The sequence below is a fragment of the Microtus oregoni genome, unplaced genomic scaffold, assembly GCF_018167655.1.
Source record: "Microtus oregoni isolate MIOR12 unplaced genomic scaffold, Mior012 000012F_ref0000307, whole genome shotgun sequence".
NCBI classification, from domain to species: domain Eukaryota; kingdom Metazoa; phylum Chordata; class Mammalia; order Rodentia; family Cricetidae; genus Microtus; species Microtus oregoni.
This window is the reverse complement of record NW_024543071.1, coordinates 47,679,025-47,704,417: the sequence shown is the minus strand read 5'-3', so window position 1 is coordinate 47,704,417 and position 25,393 is coordinate 47,679,025. Positions and strand designations below refer to the sequence as shown.

Here is a 25,393-nt window from a genome sequence, read left to right as displayed (position 1 = left end):
AAGTAGCGGTGCGTGTGACGCCGCCGGCGGGGGGGGGGGGCGGGACCTGGGGCGGAGAGCGGTTCGCGCGCTTCGGGCCTAGTCGGGACTCTCCGCGGCCGCCGCCATATTCCCGGTAACGGGGGCGCGCGGCCGGGGGCCGGAAAGAGGGCCGGGGCTGGCGCCGCGGCGGGGAGGGGGTCGGTTGAGGTTGCGGCGGAAGGCGGCGGGTGGAGGGAAGCGCGGGCCTCTGAGGGAGGGGCTGAGATCCTGGAGCTGTGGGAGGGAGCCGGGTAGGCCTAGCCGAGGTCGAGGACCGGGCCCGGTTGGAGTGGAAGCGGCGGTAGTTTCCGGGCCCGCTGGGGGACTCCGGCTTCGGCCGCCCCCAAGGCCTAGCAGGTGCGGCGGGCCGAGCTTGCGGCCTTCGCCGCCATGGTTCGTCACAGCACGGCCCGGGGCCCCTCTCGAGAGTCAAGGCCTCGACTTGGCGGTGGCGCCACAGGCAGCTACGGGCGCCGAGTCGGCGCAATTCGGGTCGGGCCCGCGGGTGATGGGCAGCGAGCCCCGCGAGCCCGGGCGGCCTGGGAGAGCTGGGGGCGGCGCGAGGCTGGGGGCGGGGCGGAGCGGGTGGGGCCGGGCTCTGGCTGCCGGGATGCTGCCTCTCCGGGCACGAGAGGTTGGCGACCACTGCCCTCCTCCCAGCCTGGGACCCTCGTGCCTTAAAATTTTTTACCCTTTTCTGAATACCGTAGTGGCATCTTTCTTACTTTGTCCGTTCTCCGGGCTCGAGAGCGTATTTCCGGAGCCATGTCAGAAGGAGTGGACTTGATTGATATATACGCTGATGAAGAGTTCAACCAGGTAAGAGGAATCAGCAGCAGTTTGGGGTTTCCTTCATCAGTCTACTGGCAGTGATTTCTCTATCAGCTCAAAATGATTATTTTTACTATTGAAGCGTTTCCCCCTAGCGGAGGCTTTGAAGACGACTGACCGTTTCATGTTAATTGAACCTCCAAGCTTCAATTTTAAAGGGTTGCTTTAAGAGCAAATAAAAAGCCAAGTGTAATAGAATGATGAATCAGCCTGTGGAATTTGTTTCCCCAAGTCATTCCAAAGCTGAATGACTAACCATAATTAAAACTCAAAATTACATTTGTTGCAGTATTGTGTGGATAATTTTGATACTTGTTACTTTGCTGTTCTCTCAGCTTGGGGCTTCAGAATGTTAGCCCCTCCCCCTGCTAGTCCCCTCCTAATGGTGCAGACAGCACAAGAGATAACTTCGAGAGACATGGTATAAAATGTACTTTAAAGATGGGGTTCCCGCTTCACTTCTTTTTAAATAGCTGGACTGTGTCTTGAGAAGTCTGTGGGCAGTTGTATCTTTGCGATTATTACAATACCAGGGAATTTATACAAATGTTTCTTGAAATAGTAATGTATACAGTTGAGTTCTGTGATCTTGAAGGCAAAGCTCAACTGATACTTTCTATTTAAAACTTTAATTATCTTACCTGGGTTCTTCAGAACTGTTATCCTTAAGCAAACTGCTTCTGACCCATTGGTGTATTCCAGTGGGTACACGAAAGGACCTGGGAAGATTGGGCTAGAGAAGTAGCATGCCTGGCTTGGACTTTGACTTTGATAGGAGCAACAAAGAGGCTCTTGTGCTCCGTTATTTTATTTTCAGTAGTGTGTGGGGGGGTATATGCATGTGAATTCAGGTGCCCAAGGAGCCCAGCAATCTGGGATCCCCTTGGAGCTGGTGTTAAGGTGGTTGTGAACCGCCTGGTGTGGGTTTTAGTGACCAAACTCGGCTTCTTTGGACAAACAGAAAGTGCTTTTAACTACTGAGCCCTCTCCAGTCTTGCCTTCCTGAGTTCTATGCATTTGTTTGAATCAGATTTTCACCATTTGAAATTTACGCCTTTGTCATTAATTAACAACTCTCCTAAAAGATGGTGCCCCCAAATTCTGAATCTGTATTGTTGACTGATACTGCAACTCATTCTCTCTGGAGAATAGAATCCTTGACCACGGGCCATGTTTGATTTTAAAAAAAATTAATAATTGATTAAACAGTATAGTATGACTTGAGGGTGTCATAAATAAGACATAGTTCTTGTCCGGTGGTCATTACTTTGTCAGGGTAGACATTATTAACCTCAGTAATTTGTTCCTTAATTAGCTTTTTTTAAAAGGACTTATTGATCTAAAACCAAAATTAGTGTATGGACTAATTAGTGTGTGGAGTCTTAGTTGTACCAAACAGGCAGTGTTTGATACTGGGAAAATTGAGACAAGTATAGATTTTGAATGTTTTATGTTCTAGAAGTAGAGAAGGGTTACCTCATCCCCATAAGTTAATTTTTGGCAAAGCTGATTTTAGTGTAAGCTGGAAGCTGCTAAATGGTTAAAAAGTCTGGGTGGAGTTGTTAGAGGTTGGCTTGGATAGAAGGCAGTCAGTATAAACTGAGTTGTTGAATGTCTTAGGACAGTTATTGATTTGCCCCAAGCTAGCCCTGCATACAGCTCCCTCAAGAGCACTTTGCTCCTAAAAGGAAATTAGCACATTTATTACATGGAACCCTGTATTTGCTTCTGATCTCTGGCAGCATGTACTGCAAAAACCTTTTGCCGAGATACTTTATTGATGTTGCATCGGGAGCCCTGGGATTCACACTACTCTACTGGACAGGGGAAAACTAAAAAGGTGCCACTCTAAGTTGTCTGTTTGTTCCTTCTCATGCTGAGATGGGCTTTATAGTATGCTTGGTTCTACATCAAGAAGGATTTGAACTACTACTTGTGTTTCCTTAGCAGCACTGCCAGAGGTACTGATTGAGTTGTTGGGGGAGTGGGAATCCCTGTGCTGGAAAATTGGTGCCATTCCTAGTGGCTAAAAGTAAAAGTGATATTAGCTTGATGTGGTGATACTCAGCATTCATAAGCTGAGTGCTCCAAAGACTAGGGCAGTATTGCTACAAATTGAGGCCAGCTTGGCTACAATGTGAAACTGTTAGAATTCTCCCCTTCTCCCAACAACAACAAAAGTTGTAAAATAATAGTGATAGTAACAATGCAGCATAAGGGGCAACAGTGATGGGGGAGAGGTATAAGATGAGAACTGTGGAGATGTGAGCGTGAGGCCCAAAATTGATGTGGTCTTCTAATGAAAGAAAAAGTAACCAAGAGTCAAAATGGTTGCACTGAGAAAAATGTATTTAAGTTAGTTACTTCATTGGGTCAGATACCAAGAAAGAGATAGAAAGTAGGAACATTGAGTGTATTAGAGGGCAAACTCAAACTCCTAATAGGACATTTCATGAGATAACTGTGGCTTTGTGTATGTGTGTGTCCTTGAACACAAAATTGTTGCTGCGATGTTTATTCAGTATTGATTGCATATTTCCAGTTTAAACTTAGAATAAAAATTTTTAGCATTACCACCTATAAAATGTGGATGTATTTCTTTTATAGGATAGGTGGGTTTTTGTTTTAGCCCAGGCTGTCCTGGAACTCACTGTAGACCAGGCTGGCCTCCAACTCAAGAGATCCACCTGGCTCTGCCTTCTGAATGCTAGGATTGAAGGCGTGCGCCACCATGTCCAGCTACCACTAGCTTTTTTTAACTGTGGTTCATGGCCCAGGTAGACCATTGAAACTTGGAACATTCAGATTCATTTGATTTTCTTTCTGAAGTGGTGATCTACAGAAACAAGGTCCTCTAGGATTGAGCCTGTTTTGTTCTTTTAGAGATTTTGAAAGAGTCCATTGATTGCCTTTAAGCTAACAGTATGAAAAGATTCCCTCTGATGTGTTTGCTCTACAAGTTGAAATGTTATTGACTCACTGACTTTTTTTTTTTTTTAGTCTAGCCAGTTTTCAGTGATGGCATTTGTCTTACAACTTTTAGGTACATCTCTAAATCCCAGATACTGCATAAAAGGAATCCTAGTTTTCTGGCATTGAATATATGAAATATTGTTATTTCCTTATTGTCTTTACGTTTCATTTGAAAATCTCTTTCACTTTTAAAAAGCCTTAGTGGGAGGTATAAAGTCTAGTTCTTAATATCTTTCAGGGATTGGTCGCAGAATCTTTCTCCTTAACAAAATATTCAGGTGCTTAAATCTTAAATATAAAAAACAAAAACGATTATGGGTATGATGGAATAGCCTGTAAACCTGGCTACTGAGGAGGTTGAGGCAAAAAGAAAAGGGATCACAAGTTCAAGACCAGTCTTCTTAACTTAGCCAGACCTTATCTCAAACTTTAAAGAAAAAAATTAAGATACAGTTCAGTGGTAGAGATCTTGCCTAGCATGCTCAGAACCACTTGGAGGAGGTATTTTTGCATAGAAAATCTTTATACATTCCTTCCCTATGCTTTAAAAAAATCTTCAGATTATGAGAATGATTATTTCACCTGGGCTAAGACAAGCCTTGTCTTTTGCTCAGTAAGAGTTCTACGTTGTGGTTTTAAATTTTTTCATTTACTTTTATGCGTGTGGGTGTTTTATGCATATACAAAAAAATACATATTTTTATGCGTGTGCCTGTGTGTGTGTTTATACACCATGTACATGCATTGCCTTCGGAGGCCAGGGAAGAGCACCTCATCCCCTGCATCTGGAGTTGTGAGCTGCCAGTAGATGCTGGGAATCAAACCCTAATCCTTTGGAAGAGTGGTCAGTGTTCTTAACCACTGAGCTATCTCTTCTGCCCGTCTTTAAAAAGGTTTTAAAGGATGTTTTCAGCTGATATTTAGCTGGCTTTGTCTGGATGGAAAATTAACAGATATGGAGAGTTAAGTGTAGTGGCTTCTGAGGATTAGAGCATTGAACAAGATAGAGTCATCGAGTCCTTTTAGGAGGAGGGGATTTTGGTGATTTACTTATATTTTTACATTTGTATATGGCAAGTGTGTTGAGGTCAGATGACAAAACTTTTCTTCCACCATGTGGGTCCTGATAATTGAACTCATCCATTGAGTCATCTCACTGGCCTGGCCTCCCCCTTTTTAAGTTGATCTGGTGCAGCCTGTGCTGGTCTCAAACTCTGTATGAAGCCTGCTGTGAACTGCTGATCTGCCCCTGCCTCCCAAATGCTAAGATTACAGGCACATGTCCTTTTTGTTCCTCAAGCTATAAGGGAAAATTACTGTACCTGATATATGATGAATAAGTACTGTGGACCTTCTGTGTACAAGGCAAGCACTCTATTACAACTGAGCTATATCCCCAGTCCTCTACTCCCTGTTTCTTAGGTTATTAGGAAACTGAGATTGTATTCTACGAGCTTGAAAGTTTCCCTAGATCAGTTGTATAAACCAAAGGGTAACTCAGTGTTTTGTCTTGCATTTTGTTGCCTACTCACTTTAACATTCTTTCCCCTTACTTTATATTTCTAAATAAATGTACTCTTGTACATGCAATAATAGTATAGAATCTGTTACTGAAATACATTTTTATTAATATATCCTAGATGTAGTCTTTGAGTGTGACATCAATTGATGACAGTAGCACATGTTCTAATTGTTCATTAGTGGTTTGTTTGCTTATTCACCATTTGCCTTGTGATCCTCACAGGAGGTTAAGGTCAGAAACTTGCACACTACAAATAGTCTTAGAAACTCATAAGCAATGAAGAGTTTCACATCAGGAATTCTTTGTTACCATTTTCTAGAATGGGACAGGGAGATCTTGTGCATTGCTTTACAAAGCATTTATAGCTTCTTTTTTTTTTTTTTTTTTTTTTGGTTTTTCGAGACAGGGTTTCTCTGTGGTTTTGGAGCCTGTCCTGGAACTAGCTCTTGTAGACCAGGCTGGTCTCGAACTCACAGAGATCCGCCTGCCTCTGCCTCCCGAGTGCTGGGATTAAAGGTGTGCGCCACCACCGCCCGGCGCATTTATAGCTTCTAAGTCAACTAGAATGAAGCAGAAGGAAACTGAAAAGTTCGAAGACTCCATTGTCAGCCCCTCCTCTTTTAGGACTCGGAGTTCAACAATACAGATCAGATTGACCTGTATGATGATGTGTTGACGGCTACCTCACAGCCTTCAGATGACAGAAGCAGTAGCACTGAACCACCCCCTCCTGTTCGCCAGGAGCCAACTCCCAAACCAAACAACAAGACCCCTGCAATCCTGTATACATATAGTGGCCTGCGGAGTAGACGAGCAGCTGTCTATGTAGGCAGCTTCTCCTGGGTAAGCAAGGATAACCAGAAGTCTTATGGGTGGGCTGGAGGGAGAGCACTGGGAGGTGATGGCATTTTCAGAAACCACTGTTGCACTGTTTTGTGCTCTGATGGGGTTGGATTTCTTTTTCCTGGGATCAGGTTGGATTGATCTCTGAAAGAGAACTATCCTGAGGACGTACTGGTGCCGAAGAAAGCATTGATTAAGTGGGTAGTTGCCTTTTCTGCCATCTTATTACTGCCCCTGACCCTGGGGCTTTATGTCTAGCAGGGTCATCTATGGGACGAGATTTCAGAGTGAACACCTTGAACTCATGGTGGTCATTAGATGGTCCTGTGATAATGGTGGGTGATGGGGATTAAAGACCTTGGTAGCTCTAGTGTACTTGGGATATGTGTTAACGATTCTGTAAAAGTTAACTGTGTGACATGTTCTTGGGCTGGTGGTGGGGATGCCAAATCAGGAAATGTATATACTAATGAGAAAGTTCCTGGCATGGTCAATTCTAGACTGTTACATCTATAATTAAAGTTGCTAACAATCTGTTTGATCTGATCTGATGATGAACCAGCCCATATGTCAGTCAAAATTAAAATGAATGTCAATCTTAATTCCCAAACATAGGGGTTGTGGGATTAGATGGGTTTAGAGTTCAGGATAAAAGCCTGCACTGATTGAAATATTGCTGGACTTTAGGGTTTCCTGTGGGTGGTCATGGTTATGGCTAGAGTCCTAGATTTGGGAACAGAACTTGGGACATCTGGGTGGGTGGGTATCAGGCATGTAGCTATTGACGTTTCTCCCTTTTTCCATCTTGCCGGCCCCAGTGGACTACAGACCAGCAGCTGATCCAGGTTATTCGCTCTATAGGAGTCTATGATGTGGTGGAATTGAAATTTGCAGAGAACCGTGCAAATGGCCAGTCTAAAGGGTGAGGTCTGGGTTTGGGGAACCTCCTTTAGTTTGTGACTGTTAGAGTAACAGCTTTGTGATATATTTGAACTTGGATTCCAACCCCTTTCCACCCCAGCCTAGTTTACTGCCTTGGTTTTTGACAAATTGCCATAGATTGAGAACCTAGGTAGGCTGAAGTTGAATATCCATCTGCTGAAGGGAAGAATGTTAATTTTAAATTCCAAAAAATAAGAAAAAACAGGAAGCATATAGTGTGGCCCCTTTTTTTTTTAAATATATATTTATTTATTTATTTATTTTAGAGATTTATTTATTTAGTATACAATATTCTGTCTGTGTGTATGCCTGCAGGCCAGAAGAGGGCCCCAGACCTCATTACAGATGGTTGTGAGCCACCATGTGGTTGCTGGGAATTGAACTCAGGACCTTTGGAAGAGCAGGCAATGCTCTTAACCGCTGAGCCATCTCTCCAGCCCGTGTGGCCCCTTCTTATTGTTGATTTTGTGTGTGTGTGTGTGTTTACATTTAATTTAGCAAGGTGCCTTTTTCTTTGTCAAATAGAATTTTTTTTTCCTTTTCCAGTATCTCAGTATTTTTCTTTTTACTTGGTTCCCCCAGGTATGCTGAGGTGGTGGTAGCCTCTGAAAATTCTGTCCACAAATTGCTGGAACTCTTGCCAGGAAAAGTTCTTAATGGAGAAAAAGTGGATGTGAGGCCGGCCACCCGGCAGAACTTATCACAGTTTGAGGCGCAGGCTCGGAAACGTGAGTGCGTCCGAGTCCCAAGAGGGGGTACGTGGAGACCATCTGTATGATGGGGGGAGGTGTGTTGCGTGGGCTCAGACTGATGTGGAATATTTGGGGGAAGGGTCCTGTTGGGTATGGCTTGTTGGCATAATAAGTCGGTAGACCTAAGAGTGAGATTTGTGTAAACAACACAATCCTGGGAATCAGGTTCAGGTTGTCAGTGGGTACTGCCTTTGACTCTTGTGACCTTTTTGACCTTTTGAACAAGTCAGTTCTCTGCTCGGGGCCTCTTTCCCATCGGAACTGAAAAATGATTAAAGTTCCTGTCAACTGTCAGTTCTATTTCTGCCATAAATGAATAAACCATGAATGGGCTTGCTTTTTTAGATAAGATGTGGTTCTTTTGAGTTTTCAAAAAGCAGACACACTGAGTGTAGTTAAGGTTTACAAAGGTGGCTGTGATATTATCATGAGTGTATATGTGGAGTGCTCTGTAAAATTCAACCAAAACAAGTGTTAGACAGTAAATATTAAGCATTGTTTCTCCATTGTTGTCCTAGAGAAAGGAAACAGTTATTGACTACTTAGTTGGTTGGCAAGAATATATCACATTAGTTTTTTAAAAAATGCAGCTGGGCAGTGGTGGTACACACCTTTAATCCTAGCAGTTGGTAGGTAGAGGCACTTGAATCTCTGAGTTTGAGGCCATCCTGCTCTACAGAGTGAGTTCCAGGATTGCCAGGGCTACACAGAAAGCACTGTCTCTGGTTGGGAGGGAGAATTATTTGGGGCTGGAGAGATAACTCAGCAGTTAAGAGAATAGCTGCTCTTTGAGAAGACCCAGTTTCAATTCCCAGCACCCACATTGAAGCCCACAACTGTCTCTAACTCTAGTTCCAAGGGATCCAGTGCCCTCTTCTGACCTTAGTGGACCCTGTGGTACACAGACATAAATGCAGGCAAATTACCATACACATAATAAAATTTTAAAAATAATTTTTTAGAAATGCGGCATTCTGTGTTAGTTTGCTCCCTTAGGTTCATCTTACTCCCTTTGATCTGACTCTGTTCACCAAACCACCTTCTGATATTACCTTGGTTTACTAGTGAGGCTTTCCTCCTGGAAAGAGACTGCACTGACCAGCCTACAAGTATTCCAGTTGGCTTGGCAGTAAATGTTTGTCATTATCAACTAGTAAATTACTACTTTGGTTTGCTTATCAGTTTCTTATGAGTTTGGTTGGCATTATTCAATCTCCTGGGGTGTGATTACTCCCTGGTGAATTATTAAAATCAGACTTCTAAACCTGAAAACCAATCTTGACTTACGCTAATCTTACAGGGTGCAGCTTACCCTGTAAGACCCTGCCTGAAATAGTCAACCTCCTTTTCTTCCACTACTAGGGAAAGGTGGTGGCAGCAACATTTCGTCACATACCTGTTGTCACTGCTTATACCTAGCTCTAAAACAGTAGTTCTTCTATTAATTGGGTATGTCCTTCATGTGGAAATAGAGCCTCTATAATAGAAACAATTGCCCTTATCCTTTGTATTGACAGCTGGGTGGATGAGCTTGTTGCCCTGGATTAAAAGCATACACTTAGCTTCCTTGACAACTTACATTTTCAAGTCCCTTCTGTTTCAGAGTTTTTGTATAATTTGACCTTCACATGGTTTCCCCAAAATGCATCTCTTTACAGCTGTATTAAGATTAGTATTTCTGCCGGGCGGTGGTGGCACACGCCTTTAATCCCAGCACTCGGGAGGTAGAGGCAGGCGGATCTCTGTGAGTTCGAGGCCAGCCTGGTCTACAAGAGCTAGTTCCAGGACAGGAACCAAAAGCTACGGAGAAACCCTGTCTCGAAAAATCAAAAAAAAAAAAAAAAAAAAAAAAGATTAGTATTTCTACCTCTTCTCAGTTTTTTCCTTGTGCATGTTACTTTGCTGGAAAGACTAAAGCTGGTGGACTTCCTCTGCTTAAAAATGACTGCTTCTCTGAGGACTTGTAACCAAATATACAAGCCAGTATGGAACAGTACCTAAGAGGTTAATGTTACAGAGTACTGCACTTGCTTTTAAACCTCTTCAGTTCATAACAACTTGAGAAAGGAACAAACTGTCATATGTTTGAAATATGAAAAACAGACAGGGCCTGTGTCAGATTGGCAGTATCTCATAGTGAAGAAGTCAAGGTGGTTGTCACTGTAATTGATCCCACCATAGGCTTGTCTCAGGCTTGGCCTTGACTGTAAGGTCTAGTTTAAAAAGCATTCTCCCCCTCCATATTTGCTAAGCTTCTTTCTACCTGCATGACTCGTAAGGCTATACTATCATATTCTGTTGGGGTCTACTTTTAGAAGGCTGAGCTAGCTCTCAATGAAAATTATGTAGATAGAGAATGGCTCTGTCTCCTGCTTTTCCCATGCTTTTTCAGTTCTCTGACCAGAGTTCTTTGGCAAAGAGAATGTTTCTAGAGTATAGCATAATAAAGAAGGTCAACTTATAATAGCCTTAAGAATCTCCGAACTCTGGGGGATGTAGGATTTCAAGGCAGATAGAATCCAGCAGAGCATCACTGAGAATGTTTCAACATCATTTTCTCAGGGGTTGTTTGGAATGTGTGTATTTGAAAATAGGAAACAAGTTTAAAGGTTGAATGTGTTCTAAAAACTTTGAGGATCCTAGATGAGAACATCCTTTGACATACAGGACTTACGAATCATATTGCTTTTTGGAGTTGTCTTAACGAAGATTCTTCTAATCTTTCCACTGGGGCCAATGGAAAGGCACCAAATGATTTGTTTATTCTCTCAGCTGCTTTTTCTTCTTCAGTGTGGTACCTGATGACTTGTTGAGGGATGAGCTGGTCCTATTGTTATGTCCAAAGCCTGCCTGGGCAGTAACATCAGCTCTGCTTTGCTTTGCAGGAATACCTCCACGGGCCCACTCCAGAGATTCTAGTGATTCCGCTGATGGACGGGCAACTCCCTCTGAGAACCTTGTACCCTCATCTGCTCGTGTGGATAAGCCCCCCAGCGTGTTGCCCTACTTTAACCGTCCTCCTTCAGCCCTTCCCCTGATGGGTCTGCCCCCACCCCCAATTCCACCCCCACCACCTCTCTCCTCAAGCTTTGGTGTCCCTCCTCCTCCTCCTGGTATCCACTACCAGCATCTCATGCCTCCCCCTCCTCGATTACCTCCTCATCTGGCTGTACCTCCCCCTGGGGCCATTCCACCAGCCCTTCACCTCAATCCAGCCTTCTTCCCCCCACCAAATGCTACAGTGGGGCCTCCACCAGATACTTACATGAAGGCCTCTACACCCTATAACCACCATGGCAGGTAAAAACTGTATTTCCCTGCAGATTTGAGCCAGGATAGTAGACAGTGTTTTTTATTTGTTTGGTTTTGACAGGGTCTCACTACGTAAACCAGATTGGCCTCTAACTCAAATTAGTAGACAGTATTTTGCTGCGTAGTGGTGGCACACACACTCCAGAGACAGAGGCTGGCCAACCTGGTCTACGGAGTGACTTCCAGGACAGCCAGGGTTACTGTCTTTCGAAACCCTATCTTAAAAAAACAACCGAGGGGGCTGGAGAGATGGCTCAGTGGTTAAGAGCATTGCCTGCTCTTCCAAAGGTCCTGAGTTCAATTCCCAGCAACCACATGGTGGCTCACAACCATCTGGAATGAGGTCTGGTGCCCTCTTCTGGCCTGCAGACATACACACAGACAGAATATTGTATACATAATAAGTAAATAAATATTTAAAAAAAAATAAAAAAACAACCGAAAAGAATAGGAAAAAAGATAGACAGTGTTTTAGACATTATTTTAAATGAAGGAGTATTGAGTGCTGATTATTTTCCTCTTTAATCTTGTGATGTTGAGTCATGGAACATAGATTAGTATCTGTCAAAGGTTTGTTTTGCGTGCCTGTATGTGCAAGTGCGTGTGTGTGCAGCTGCGTGTGTCCTGTGTATACTTGAATGTGGAAGCCAAAGGACAACCTTTGCTGTCATCCTCAATTTTGTTATCCACCTTGCTTGAGAAAGGCTTCACTGGCCTAAGCTCACCAAGTAGATTAAATTGGCTAGCCAGTGAGCCCCAGGGATCTACCTGTCTTCACTTTCCCAGCACCGGGAATTATAAGCATGCTCCACCATTCCTGGTATTTTTACGTGGGTTCTGGGCATTTGAACTCAGGTTCTCATTGCTTGCCTAGCAGGCACTTTATTGGTTAATTTAGTTCCCCTGCTCCATCAGTGTTTTTTATTTAGTGTTTTCTGTTTTCATCTTAACTACCCAGCCAAATCATATTTTTCATAACTTCCTTTAACCAGCTTGATTAAACTTGGTGCCATAAAGGGCTGCTGCAGATGCTACAGTGATTAGTACTGTTGAGTCAAGCCAAAATTATCAATTCATATGATATATAAATCCTGTCTTTGAAGAAAAATGAACATATAAAACATTTGAGAAATAGCCTAGAGAAGAATTGAATAACAGTACTATAGAATATGGTGAAAGTAATAAAGGATGTGGGCAATCTGTCATGGTATTATCTCTCTACAGCCGAGATTCAGGCCCTCCACCCTCTACAGTGAGTGAAGCTGAATTTGAAGAAATAATGAAGCGAAACAGAGCAATTTCCAGCAGTGCCATTTCCAAAGCAGTGTCTGGAGCCAGTGCAGGTAATTAACTTTTACTTTGCTACTTTTAGCTCAGATTTTCCCCTTTGTCATTTCCTTTTGGAAAACTTCGAAAAGTTGAAACTGGAACGCTGTTAGATATCAGAAGATACGCACTTCAAAAGAAGTGTATGACTTGGTTTCTTGGCTTTGAGGAAGCTCCAGTCATATGTCTAGACCTGCTCTCTAGAAAACTACTCAGTGCCTACCCTATGAATAATAGACACTATTTCCTTTTTTTATTTGATGTGGAATGTAATTGCCAACTGTGGGAGATATTTATCTGAGAAGTAAGCTTTAGACCTGTGTCTGCCTATGTAGTAACTCCAATACGAAGTAGAATTAAAGGCCCTTGGGTTTTAGAAGTAATTCCTCAACTAGATGGTGCTGTGATAATGGATCTGTTACACTAAGAAGTCTGGGCAGAGCGAGTGGCCTGTGGGTAGCCTGTTTCTAGAAAGGCAAGTTTGTTATCATCCTAAGGCATATCATACACCCTTTCAACTTACTTGCCTTGCTCTCAGTATTACCTGAAGAATCAGTAACTATGATTCTGAAAGCTCTGGCCATAAAAGGATATAGAATGGAAAGTTTATAGTTTATACCTCAGTGGGCAGAGCAGTGGCCTGGCATACTAGAATAGAGAGGTCCAAATCATGCTCACTTTCTTCCTGGGGGTTTCCCATGTGGATCTAAATGTATGCAGACTTCCAGTACCCAACAGTAATTTCTGATCTTTGGTTTCAATTTGATTCTACAGAGTAGTTTAAAAACAGTAAGTGATTAAAAAAAAAACAAAAACAGTATGTGTTCTTGTCAGTTCTTCTCTCACCAAAAAAATATACCTTGACTTTTAAGTTAAAACATAATACATGATCTTTATTATACAATAATACAGAGGAGTTTAGAGGAAGTAATCTCTGTTCCTTTTTCAGTACCAGTCCCTTCACACTGAGATGACTGATGAATAAATCCTTATCTCCCTCCTTTTTTCTTATTACAGTCGTAGGGACTATAATGTGTATTCACTGTGCCTCTAAAACAGACAGAACTTCCCCGCCTATTTGGAGCTGATGTGCCAGTGTTCCTGGTCCTTCACGTTGCTTCACTTCCTTCATAGTTTTTGTCCATTCTGTTCTTGCTACTTTTCATAAAGCCACCCACTTCTCATTTTCACCAGACCAGTATGTAGATCTGTTCTTCCTTTTATTTTCTTTACTTAGAGCTCTTTACTTTCCTTGAAAAAGCAATATGCAAATACTCCTGTAACCATATCCTTGAGTCAGGTGGCGTTCACATTTGGGAAATGAAAGGTCGAGTTATTGAGGGCAGTGTGGTGTTTTAAATGTATGGATGTGAATACATAAGAGAGAGAAAATGTTATTTTAGGAAGTTCATACACCACTGTTGTGTGATAGAAAATTGTGTGTGTAAAAAAAATATGTGTGTTTATATATATTGTGATATACATAACCAAGTCTGTTTAAATACATTCTGGTGTTTAAAAATGATGAAACTGCCCAACAGCAAGTTTCTCAGCATGTTACCGTGTCATTGAAAGCTGTATATTGTATATACATGTAATAGGGTTTGTATATTACATATACATGAGTTAGAAAAAATACACACATGATTATAAATTTAGAATAATGTGTACATTCAGCCAGGTCTCTGTGACTTCAAGGCTTACCTGGTCTATATAGTGAGTTACAGAACAGCTAGAGTTATATAGTGAGACCCTGTTTTGGAAATAACAAAAAAAGCAAGAAATAAGTAACATGTAGGCATAATATAATATTTTAAAAAAATAACTGAATAAATGAAAATCCTCTGTGAGGACCAACAAGACCACCTTCTGTGAATGGTGGGTATTCCTCCAGTTTTCTGGGGGGAATGCACATATTACAACATATGTATGATTTTGATTTTCTAAAAATGGAACTACAAGGCTGGTTATGTAGCTTGGTGACAGATCAGTCTCCTAGCATGCTCGAAGCTCTGGGTTCAACCCCCCAGTAGCCCACACAGCAACAAAAAGATTCTTTGGGGTTTTTTTGGTTTTTTTACCTTTCACTTCCTATATTTTGGACACCTACGTTATTAGTATATCTTAACATCTAATATTTGTTGATCTCTACTGTGTATTTGGCACTATGCTAAAGATTTCACATAGATAACTTTATTTGCCTACAAACTAACTAAGAATTTTGAATCTTAGGTTTGGATTTCAGTTCTGTTGCTGACTACCTGTTTGACCATCTTGAATATGGAAGTTAGTAATGTTCTAACTAGTAATCTGCAGAGCCATTGTTCCTTAATTTATGTAGCCTAGCCAGGTCCTAGCAAAGATAAAGCAAACAATATTATTAAAACATGGCTAAGCTTACACAGCTCTATGAACAGAAAATTTTTAGAATTGTTGGCTCAAATGTAGGTACAGTTTATTTTTACGTTTTAGACTTATGTGTGTATTTTGCATGTGTATATGTACCACATGCATCCTTGGGACCTGGGGGGGGGGGGGGGGGGGCTATTGGATTCCCTAAAATTGGGTGGTTGTGAGCTGTCGTGTATGTACTAGAAATCAAACCTGTATTCTCTACAAGACCAGCAAGTGATTTGAACAACTAAACCATTTCTCTAGCCCTGGGACAGTTTATTTTAATCAGTGTTGTCAAGTAGCCCTTAGACAAGGGTGCATTGATTATAAGGCCATTAGCCTTTGTCAGATTTCAAGCTGTACTATAACTGTCATTCATTTTTATACCTGCTATGTCTGCCTTGTTCATTTTACTGTGACTCTTTAAAGCAGCCAGTCACTCACAATTTATGTCTTCCTGCATCCTCCTTTTGGTTCAGTTTGGTTACTGCCTTTTCTCATCTTTGGCCTTTCCCTTCATCTTATCAGGGGATTACAGTGATGCCATTGAGACACTACTCACAGCCATTGCAGTTATCAAACAGTCCCGAGTCGCCAATGATGAGCGTTGCCGTGTCCTCATCTCCTCTCTTAAAGACTGTCTTCATGGCATAGAGGCCAAGTCGTACAGTGTGGGTGCCAGTGGAAGCTCTTCGAGGTGAGTTGGTTGCTTTGGGGGCTGATTGGCCTTGAGCAATACTCTCCTGCAGGTTGGTTGGGAAATGAAAGAAACCAAGATCTGTGTTTAGTAGGAGCAGTAGCCTTATTTAGAAAAAAAAAAAAAAAAAGACTAATAAAGAACACAGGCTTCCGTGCTGAGGAAGTAGCTCAATGATAAGACTTGCCTAGCATTCATGAGGCCCTAGGTTCAATTCTTCAGCACCATGTGGTCAAGGAAAGGGGTGAAGAAAATTGGACTAGGTGGACACATGGAAATTTTGAATCTTAGGTTTGGATTTCAGTTCTGTTGCTGACTACCTGTTTGACTATCTTGAATATGGAAGTTAGTGATGTTCTAAGAACTTAAGGGGAAAAGTCCTAGTACTTAACCTATAGATCTGTTATAAAGATGAAATCATAATACTTGGAAAATTCTAAATACCCTGTCCAATATATTAGTAAGATCTTTTTTTTTTTAAGATTTATTTATTTATTATGTATACATATACAGTATTCTTGGTATTCTGTCTGCAGGCCAGAAGAGGGCACCAGATCTCATTACAGATGGTTGTGAGCCACCATGTGGTTGCTGGGAATTGAACTCAGGACCTCTGGAAGAGCAGGCAGTGCTCTTAACCACTGAGCCATCTCTCCAGCCCCTATTAGTAAGATCTTGACAAGTCTATCATCCATTTTCCCTGTAAAGATTAGACATCAAAGAACTAAGATCCTCAGACAGTACTTCCATGATAGATAACTAAGAATATTTTAAGCAAACACCGGAAGATACAAAATCCCATGTGGAAAGAATGTGTGGTAGGCCCTCTGAGTTGAGGCTGAAGGATCTTTCTGATAGGAAAAGGCATCGGTCCAGGGAGAGGTCACCCAGCCGGTCCCGGGAGAGCAGCAGGCGGCACCGAGACTTGCTTCATAATGAAGACCGGCATGATGATTATTTCCAAGAGAGGAACCGGGAGCATGAGAGACACCGGGATAGAGAACGGGACCGGCACCACTGAGAAAGGTGGGAAGAAGCCCTGTTCCTGACCAGTGGTTTAAGTATAAACTGGGCATGGTGGCTCATGCTTGTAATCCCAGCACTTGTGAGGTCAAGGCAGGAGGATTGCCTTGAGTTGAAGGACACCCTGGACTACAAAGTGAGACCCTTTCTCAAAACAAAAGGAAGATTTGTAATAAAGATGTTTCTTCCTCCCCTGAGTTCTTAATAAATGAAAACCACTTTTATTACCATTATTACATTTTAATCCCAATTTTCAAGTAAAAGGGAAAACTGGCCAAGGCAGAAGAGATTGTTACCTTAGTTTTCATAAAACAATATTAATGACTTCAAGAATTGATATCCATTAAAAAGATTTTGAAAATTGGAATTTTAGAGTAGAAAAACCATTCTGAAAAATCTTGAAAAGCTTTAGAGACCTTATGAATAATTATAATAGAAGGATATTTTTGTTTTTAATAAGTTTTATAAAAGCAGGAGTGTGGGTAATTAAAGTTAGGTTGGATTGTCTGGCTTGGGGACTGTGTCACCAGGACTTAGGCTCCCTGTCTCTCAGCTCTACTTTTCTATATTTTCATTCATAGAAAGATTTCTTGAAGCTGGGCAGTGGTGGCGCACGCCTTTAATCCCAGCACTCACGAGGCAGAGGCAGGCGGATCTCTGTGAGTTCAAGGCCAGCCTGGTCTACAAGAAAGATTTCTTGGAGAATGAGCCTATGGCTCTTGAATTTTATCCCACTCAGTTTCTTTCAGTTTGTAATCCAAACTGAAAGAAAGCTGCTAACAAGGATTGTTTGTGGTGTAAGAAAGAATGGATGTTGGTTATGTGTCTGGAGATGTATAAAATAGAGCAGAATATGGCTAGATGGATCTGTCTGGGCTGCTGTCTGCTTGATTGTTTGGAAGTAATGTAGTTGATCAGGCTGTGTAGCTCTATGGATGACTGGATAAAAGAGACTGGGAACCCTTTTCCCTTGTGCATTCTCATAGGTCACGGTAAACTCAAACCTTTTGAAAGTTCTGCAGCATTCTGCCTAGGTACAACCTACTAGCAAACAATAAAACATTCCCTTATGTTTGCCCTCTGCTTGGTTGGCGTTATCTGCCTTTTTTTGGTTTTGTGAAACGGTCTCTTTTATGTGGTCTTGACTGTCCTGGGCTCATGAGATCAGACTAGCTTCGAACTCCCAAAGATCTTCCTGCCTCTTGACTCTTTGAGAGCTGGGATCAAAAACCACCTGGCACTTAAACAGTTTTATAAACAGTTTTATAGCTGAGAGTGTTTTTGTCATCTTTGATAGAAAGTAAATGGAATGATAACAATTACTAATATTTTCAGTCTACACCTTTCTCAGTCCCTTTTTTTTTTAGCTTTATGTTTCCCTTTATCTTGTCTTTTTAATATTTTTTTTCTACATAGTATATTCTGGTCATGGTTTCCCCTCCTTCATCTCTCAGATCCTCCTAAGCCATCACACTCCATGCCTTCTTTCTCTCTTTCTTTAGAAAACAAACACTTTCTGTGTTCTTTACTTATCTCATGGAATTCTAAAATGTTGGATAACCAGCATAAAAAGCCAACAGTTTAGCTCCGAATATGTTCTGTTTGTCTTTCTACATTTTTGCAACAAATTGAGTTTTGAAAGGTGTTCACATAACATACATAGCCTGTGGAAATGCAGGTTAATGAAGATGTAGCCCATAAGTGGCTTTGGCCTTCTTTCTTGTTGGGGATGGACAAGGTAGGCATAGATGTCTTGGTCTGGTACCCCTTCCCTTCAGTAAGTAGCAGCATCACCTCTTTTGAGCTAGTACAACCGAAGAATTACTTGAAATCCAAAACAGCCAGCACTGGGTGTTGTGATCAAACTTGTAATGCCTAGTACTCAGGAGACCTAGACAGAAGAACCATAAGTTGAAGGGTAGCCAGGGTTAGCAGGACCTTGTTTTTAAAAAAAGAAGAAAGAAAGAAAGAAAAAGAAAAGACATCACCTCCTCCTATTATGTAGTGTGTATTCTTTGGAATTGAAGGGAATAAGAGTGGCCTAGGAGTGATGCACACCTTTAATCCCAGCCCTCAGGAGGTGGAGGCAGCCAGATCTGTTGACTTGAAAGCCAGCCTGGTCTACAGAGCTAGATTCAGAACAGCAAGGACTACACAGGGAAACCCTGTCTTTTAAAAATAAAGAGAAAAATGACCAGGAAGGGAGCTGTACAAAGCAGCAGTTGTAAGCCATATTCAGTGTACTTAATAGAATATCTGACTGTATATCACCATTCCTGCTGGCTTTGCTCCTTTGACAACCTTTTGACAGTGAAATTGCCAGCAAGAAAGGCTTCTTTTGGTAGTTACAGAAAAACGTTTATTTTACTGGTACAGGCCTGTGATGAAATGAGGAAAGCTCACTCTTGGGTAAGTGTTTCACATCACTTCTTTTCCTTTCCTCTAACATATATGTGCAAGTCAGACACTTTAAAGAGGTTTAAAAAAATCATCTTTAATTTTCATGGTAGTCTGAATTCTATCTTCATTTACTAAATTGTAGGTTAGGTTTCATGTTGGGGAAATGCTGTACAGGTCTGTCTGTGAAAACCTTACTCCTCCAAGCCATTTGAACAGCATTTACAGCATCTTTTCTTTAAAAGATATTCTGTGCTGTGAACATGTGTTCCCTGATCAGGAAAGGTATGTTTTGTGCAGAGGCATCAATGGAAGAGCAATACCCTCTTCTGTTCCTCAGGAGAGGGCCCCAGCTCAGTTGGCTAAAGTGATGGATCTCTGACTTCCGTCTGCATTCAGGCACTACTGCCAGTACCAGTTATCCTCTGCATCTCATTCTGTAAGGACACTTCACAAATGCCTTTCTTCAGAGCATGGATGTATGCTTTGGAGTTTGAGGGTGTTCTAGGTGGTCTTTGTCTTCAACTCTCTCTAATAGTCCCAAAATTTCAGGGTGTTTCTTACTTGGAATAGAATCATTCTCATTTCGTACCCTGCTGATCCATTGAAAACTGGGCTTTCTGTTCAGGTGTGAACAGAAATTGGCTTAAAGATTCAGCCAATTGTGATAGTACATGTCGGTAGTCAGCACTTGTAAGACTAAGGGAGGAGGATCACGATTTCAAAGCAAGCCTAAGCTACCCAGCAGGTCCCTGTCTTGAGAAAACAACATTCAGAAGCCTGAATGTTAGGAAACAAAGAAGGCACTAAGAGCTTTAGTTTTTCTTTATAGAAAAAGGGACAAATACTTGCACATGTTTAAAGATGCCAGTAAGATGAAGATCATACAGATTTCTGAGTAGCAAACTCAGGTAGTACCAACTCAGGGTTAGGAAGATGAGGCAGCATGCAGATGTCTTTGGTGTGTTTATGTCTTCTTGGGTGACTCTTACAAGATTTGTGAGACTTATATCAAGGGTAAGAATTTGCATATTGTTGCAGTTCCGGGTTCAGTTTAGTAAACATACTAGACCTGAATTTAATTCTTCCGTTTCTTTCTGATTGTTGGTCCTGATTATATTATCAAGTGACCAACTACCATCTGCATATTTCAGGTTTGCTAGGGACCTTAACATTTAAAAATGTGATAGGTAGTCTAGCAGACCCTTCCTGTTGGGTGTAAAGGTTCTTTTTTTTTTTTTTTTTTTTTTTAGAGTTCCTTTTTTTTTAAGATTTATTTATTTATTAGATATACAAGGGGGCTGGAGAGATGGCTGGGGGCTGGAGAGATGGCTCAGTGGTTAAGAGCACTGACTGCTCCTCCAGAGGACCCGGGTTCAATTCCCAGCACCCACATGGCAGCTCACAGCTGTCTGTAGCTCCAGTTCAAGAGAATCTGACATCATTATACCAGTGTGCATGAAATAAAGTTAAAATAAAGTTTTAAAAAAAAAATAGATATACAATATTCTGTCTGCATGTTTCCCTGTAGGCCAGAAGAGGGCACCAGACCTCATTACAGATGGTTGTGAGCCACCATGTGGTTGCTGGGAAGAATTGAACTCAGGACCTCTGGAAGAGCAGCCAGTGCTCCTATCCTCTGAGCCATCTCTCCAGCCCCAGGTGTAAAGGTTCTTAACAAGCTGTCAGATGTTTTTGATGATGGCTTCTGTTTTCTTCTTCCGTGCTCTGCTTTGGTTCGGGCTTGGCCAAGTCATTCCTATTTAGTGTTCCTGTACTTTTGGGTCCTCATCCACAACTGCTGTCTGGGAAGAATCTTAAAATTATCTGTATTTTGTTCAGTACAGCCTGGAAAAGCTCTGGTGCTTGTGTGTCTGTGTGCACATGCATAGCATATTGTTTGGAATCTGTATTTTGGTTTGGTTTGTGGGGTTTTGGTTGGGTTTGAGGGTGTGTGTTTGCTTTTTTTTTTTGGTTTTTCGAGACAGGGTTTCTCTGTAGCTTTGGTGCCTGTCCTGGAACTAGCTCTTGTAGACCAGGCTGGCCTCGAACTCCCGGAGATCCACCTGCCTCTGCCTCCCGCGTGCTGGGATTAAAGGCGTGCGCCACCACCACCCGGCTTGCTTTTTGTTTTTGAAGTCTGTTCTGACCAGGACTGCTTTAAAAGAAAACAGATACTGAGGCGTTTGCTTTGGGAGTGTCCTGCTGGAACCTCTGAGGTGTTTGGGGATTTGTGGACTTGGTTTTATACACACTTGTTTTCTTACTATTATTTCTCCTGTTCTTTTTCTTTTTCTTTCTCTTTGTTCTTTTTTTTTCTCCCTTAAGGTAAGCTATGACTTGCTCAGAGTAGATTTTCTGAAACAGTCTTTCCTTACAGCAACTTCTCTTGAAATGTTAGTTCCTATCTTCCTGCTAATATATTCTCAGACTGCTTTCAGAGACCTCATTCCATTGTCTGTGTTTTCCTCTTGACCTTAAAGATGTCACCATTTTGGTTATTCTTAATCTCTACTCATTGTGTTCTCCCCACCCATTTCCTCACATTACTCGATGCCAGACAGTCCACTTTATTCTACTTTGCTAAGCTTGCATTCTTTGCCTACATTCTGACTTAGGTTGTGATTTTAGGAAAAGCCAATGTATCTCATATAACCCCTTACTAATGAGAGTGACCTCTAACTGCTGTTTTCTTCTGGTACTTTCATTGCAGGAGTCTGGGTGGAAGCAAATTGTTTTTAATGGACTTGCATCTCCTCACCTTGATCAGGACTAAAGGACGGAGGCCGCTCCACCCCTTTCCCCTCTTCCAAACCCCTAACTTCCTCCAGGCAATACCCTCTGCCCTACAGGATTGAAGATGGCTTGGCAGCCCTCCCAATCCCACACCTCCTGTTTGCCAGAGGGGAAGAACCTAAAGACTTTATGGGGTAGGAAATGGGGGCAGGCAGGAAGACAGCAACGTGTCCAGCCCCTAGTCTCCATAGAGAATGGTGCTTTGTCCAAGGAAACCTGAGTTTCTGATTCCCCAGGAGCAGTCAATGGTGAGGTTACTAAGAAAACTTCCTTCCCAGAGAAAACGGATCCTCTTTGTGGGATCTTAGAAGAATGACTGGGTGTGCCAAAAATCCCTAAGGGTTCTGCCCTCGGTACTAGATTTGGTGGGGGCAAGAGGGTCCAACCCCGCTAACATACCACTTCTTTGTTCAACTCTTTACCTTTGTAGCCCTTTGAGGAGGGACCATGAGAACAGAAACTACCTTGTGACAAGCTGCTGTTCTGGGTTTTCTCTCTCACGTATTGATGGTTTATTTCCCTGGCCTTCTAGAGGGCTAAATCCTTTTGACTCCTTGCTATCTGATTCCTCAGTGGACTTGCCCCTCGAAAGCAAAACCCAGGAGGTTGCTTTCTCCTGGAAGCCTAGCCAAGCCAGTTACCACCATTTACTGCTTCAGGCTCAGTTGTCTGTTGCAATAACCAGCTCTTAGGTGTTCCCTTTCCCTGGGGCTTTCCATTTAACATGGAATCCTTCCCCCAAGAAGGCTTCTTCCTTGTTTTAGAGGAAGGTACTGCCTTTGGGACATAGGGATGTCATGGGACCTCAGTAATGAGGACCCCTAGTTACGTACCAGGAGTGTGGGGAAGAAAGCAATTTGAGCAGGATGTGGCCTACTTGCATGGGCTCTTCTTTTTCAGGTTTGATGTAAGCATGGGCTTGCATCCCCACGGTACATTCTTTGACTTATTGTGGGATTACTCAGCACTAATAGGCAGGTAAAGTCACAGATGTGGTGTTTTGTGTTTTTTTTTTCCCCCCTTTGGCTATAATACTCCCCCTCACTTGGCCTGGAGGTGCTTCCTGCCTTTGACAAAGAACAGAGAAGAAATGAAGCCTGATTTAAGTGAACTCAGCTCAGAGTTCTAAGGACCAGCACACAGGTGACTATTTTCTGCACAGGCAGATGGAATTGCTTTTCTCAGCATCCAAATTGTGATAGGTTGCTCCTGCAGGAGGTAGCCACAGTCCTGGAGTACCATAGGGTGATGTTCCTTCTGCATGCTTCTGCAGGGTCTATGACATCTAAGTGAAAAGAGATGTGGCATGTGAGATCAGACTTGGTGTATGAGGCAGGGGTCATTGGAGACCCAATAGACTCAGAGGAGAGAAACTGAATTGGATCCTTCCTCTCTTTCCAGCACACTTCAGTCACTGAGGGAGTATCCCCTAGGGTTTGAGAGGCTCATTCACTTGGGACAGAGGCTACAAGTTGTAGCTTATCTTCCTGCCTCCCAAGCCGATCCTTATTCCACTTCAGAACATGGCTGGCACCCTGCCCAATTGGCCAAGTGTTAAGTGATGTGCTTATTCTTGAAAGCAGTGTGGGGTGTCTTTTTAAAATGTAGAGAAAACCAAGTAAACTGACAGTTAAGGAAAAACAATATATAGAATATCAGAAAAGCTGTTTACCTGGAGAATTATTTTCTCCCCGTTTTTTTGTTTTTACTCAATGACAGAATTTTTAGTTTTATTCCTCATAGCAAAAGGAGAAAAAAAAAATCCCAGCCCTCAAAAGGTCAAGGCCCCGTCCCCCTGTTGTCAGTGATTTGTTTGTCTTTCTGATAGGTTGAAAATTGTGTAATAAACTTGATGACGATGTCAATCTTTTATACTGCATTGTATTTTTTTCCTTTTGTAACAAAATATTTTTAAATAATAAATGGGGTGTGAGCTGTTTACGGATTCTGCATTGAATAGATTTGTTGAGGTGTCTGGGCATGGGTGTGGACTGATAACGATACTATGTGATGTAGGGAAATTCAGGTTCTTAACTGTAACTTGGTGATAGGCAGTCGTTTCTCCACAGCTTTAGCTGACATGGTGAGTCTCCGAGGAGTACAATTTGAACCTTTACTTGTGCCCCTCACGGTTTGTCCTTTCCCTGAGTTAAAGAGACTTCCAAGTCATCCTGACCACTCATGGTTCTTGAGCCCTACTTGCAGATTGTGTTTTCTACCCTGTGGAATTCTAGTGGTATCCAGTTGGGCATGAACACCTGAATGCTAGTACTTAGGTCTTCCATCTGCTAACCATAGGCAAGCAATGTGACCTCAGTCTCTCATCAAAAATGAGAATAATTGCTGTTCTGCCTTCGTATTAAGGATGCTTTAGGAATCACATAATAATGTGTTTTGTGAACAGAATTGACATCTAAATATGTGAAGAAGAAACTAGAAAGCTTAGAAATACTGAGGGACTTCCAGAAGAGCTCTCCTTTTAAAGCAACACAGATAAAGGCCCACTGGCAAAGTAGTCATATCTTAACAATTTACTGTTTGGACAAATATGACAAGAGGAGTTAAGTACTGAAATGTCACTGCTGCCCAAGGGTGTTGAGCTGGTCCCTAAAATTTGGTATCTTAAGTTTTGGTACCTGAACCTAGGAATCAGATTCAGAATCCACAAAGGTTACTTGGGTTTTGTTTGTTTTTAAATGCATACATTAGTGCATGTGTGTCTGGCTGGCTGTCTTCATGTACGCACATGGGCATATGTCTGGAGGTCAAGACAACTTGGAAACTTTGTTCTCTTTCTACCTTGTGGTTCCTAGGGAATCAAGCTCTGGTCAGGCTTTCTACCTTAACCCACTGAACCATCAGTCAGTCACACCAGCCCTTTGTTTTTTAAGACAGTCTCTTATATCCTAGGCTGACAATGAACTGGTCCTTCTTCACCTCCCAAAGTGCTGGGATTATATGGATATACCACCACATCCAGTTATTTTGTTTGTTTGTTTAAGTGAAGTAAGAGTAGACTTACATGACAAAAAGAAAAAAAGCTGCAGACCAGATGATACTGTATACTGCTATCAGGGAAAAAAATCTTGGAGGGGCTTAATTTTCTAGTGTCACTATTGAAATGTGTTTTCACAAAGGGGTGAATGATCACTTGCATGTCAGATACCTATTATGCTTGCTAAGTACCAGGTTTGCTCCATTTAACATCCAGTCATCAGCTTTTTATGTCCCCAAAGACTTCGTATTGTCTTAGAATGTTGGTGCCTCCAGGTCTATAAAGTAGCTTGCCTTACTCTTTTAAAAGTACAGCTTTTAGCCATGTTAACTCTCTAGGCCAGATAATGTAGTAATAAGGGCGGCAGGGCTGCGTTCCCAGCACCCCGGCCGCCTGCTCGGCTAGCTTATGCCCCGAAATAATTACACGGACACTGTATTCTTTTAATCAGTGCTTGGCCCATTTCTATCTAGCCTTTTCTAGGCTAATTCTCACATATTAATTTAGCCCATTTCTAATCATCTGTGTAGCGCCCCTAGGTGCGCTTACCGGGAAGATTCTAGCCTATG

The 25,393-nt window shown here is 42.2% G+C and overlaps 1 protein-coding gene across 3 annotated transcripts; it reads left to right on the top strand.

The window, feature by feature from the left end:
* Nucleotides 1-38: 38 nt before the first annotated feature.
* Nucleotides 39-23,694, top strand: Cpsf7 (cleavage and polyadenylation specific factor 7). Of its 3 annotated transcripts, none has more exons than XM_041661605.1 (10): nt 39-115; nt 732-840; nt 5,972-6,190; nt 7,009-7,112; nt 7,715-7,860; nt 10,770-11,184; nt 12,421-12,539; nt 15,445-15,613; nt 16,472-16,639; nt 21,747-23,694. In XM_041661605.1, the coding sequence occupies exons 2-9, from the start codon at nt 787-789 to the stop codon at nt 16,632-16,634; spliced, it is 1,389 nt and encodes a 462-aa protein (XP_041517539.1). In that variant the 5' UTR covers nt 39-115; nt 732-786; the 3' UTR covers nt 16,635-16,639; nt 21,747-23,694. The 3 variants fall into 3 exon arrangements, with proteins under 3 accessions (XP_041517539.1, XP_041517538.1, XP_041517540.1); XM_041661604.1 differs by having other exon boundaries at nt 7,715-7,887; XM_041661606.1 differs by lacking the exon at nt 39-115 and adding an exon at nt 227-378 and having other exon boundaries at nt 7,715-7,887.
* Nucleotides 23,695-25,393: the final 1,699 nt, after the last annotated feature.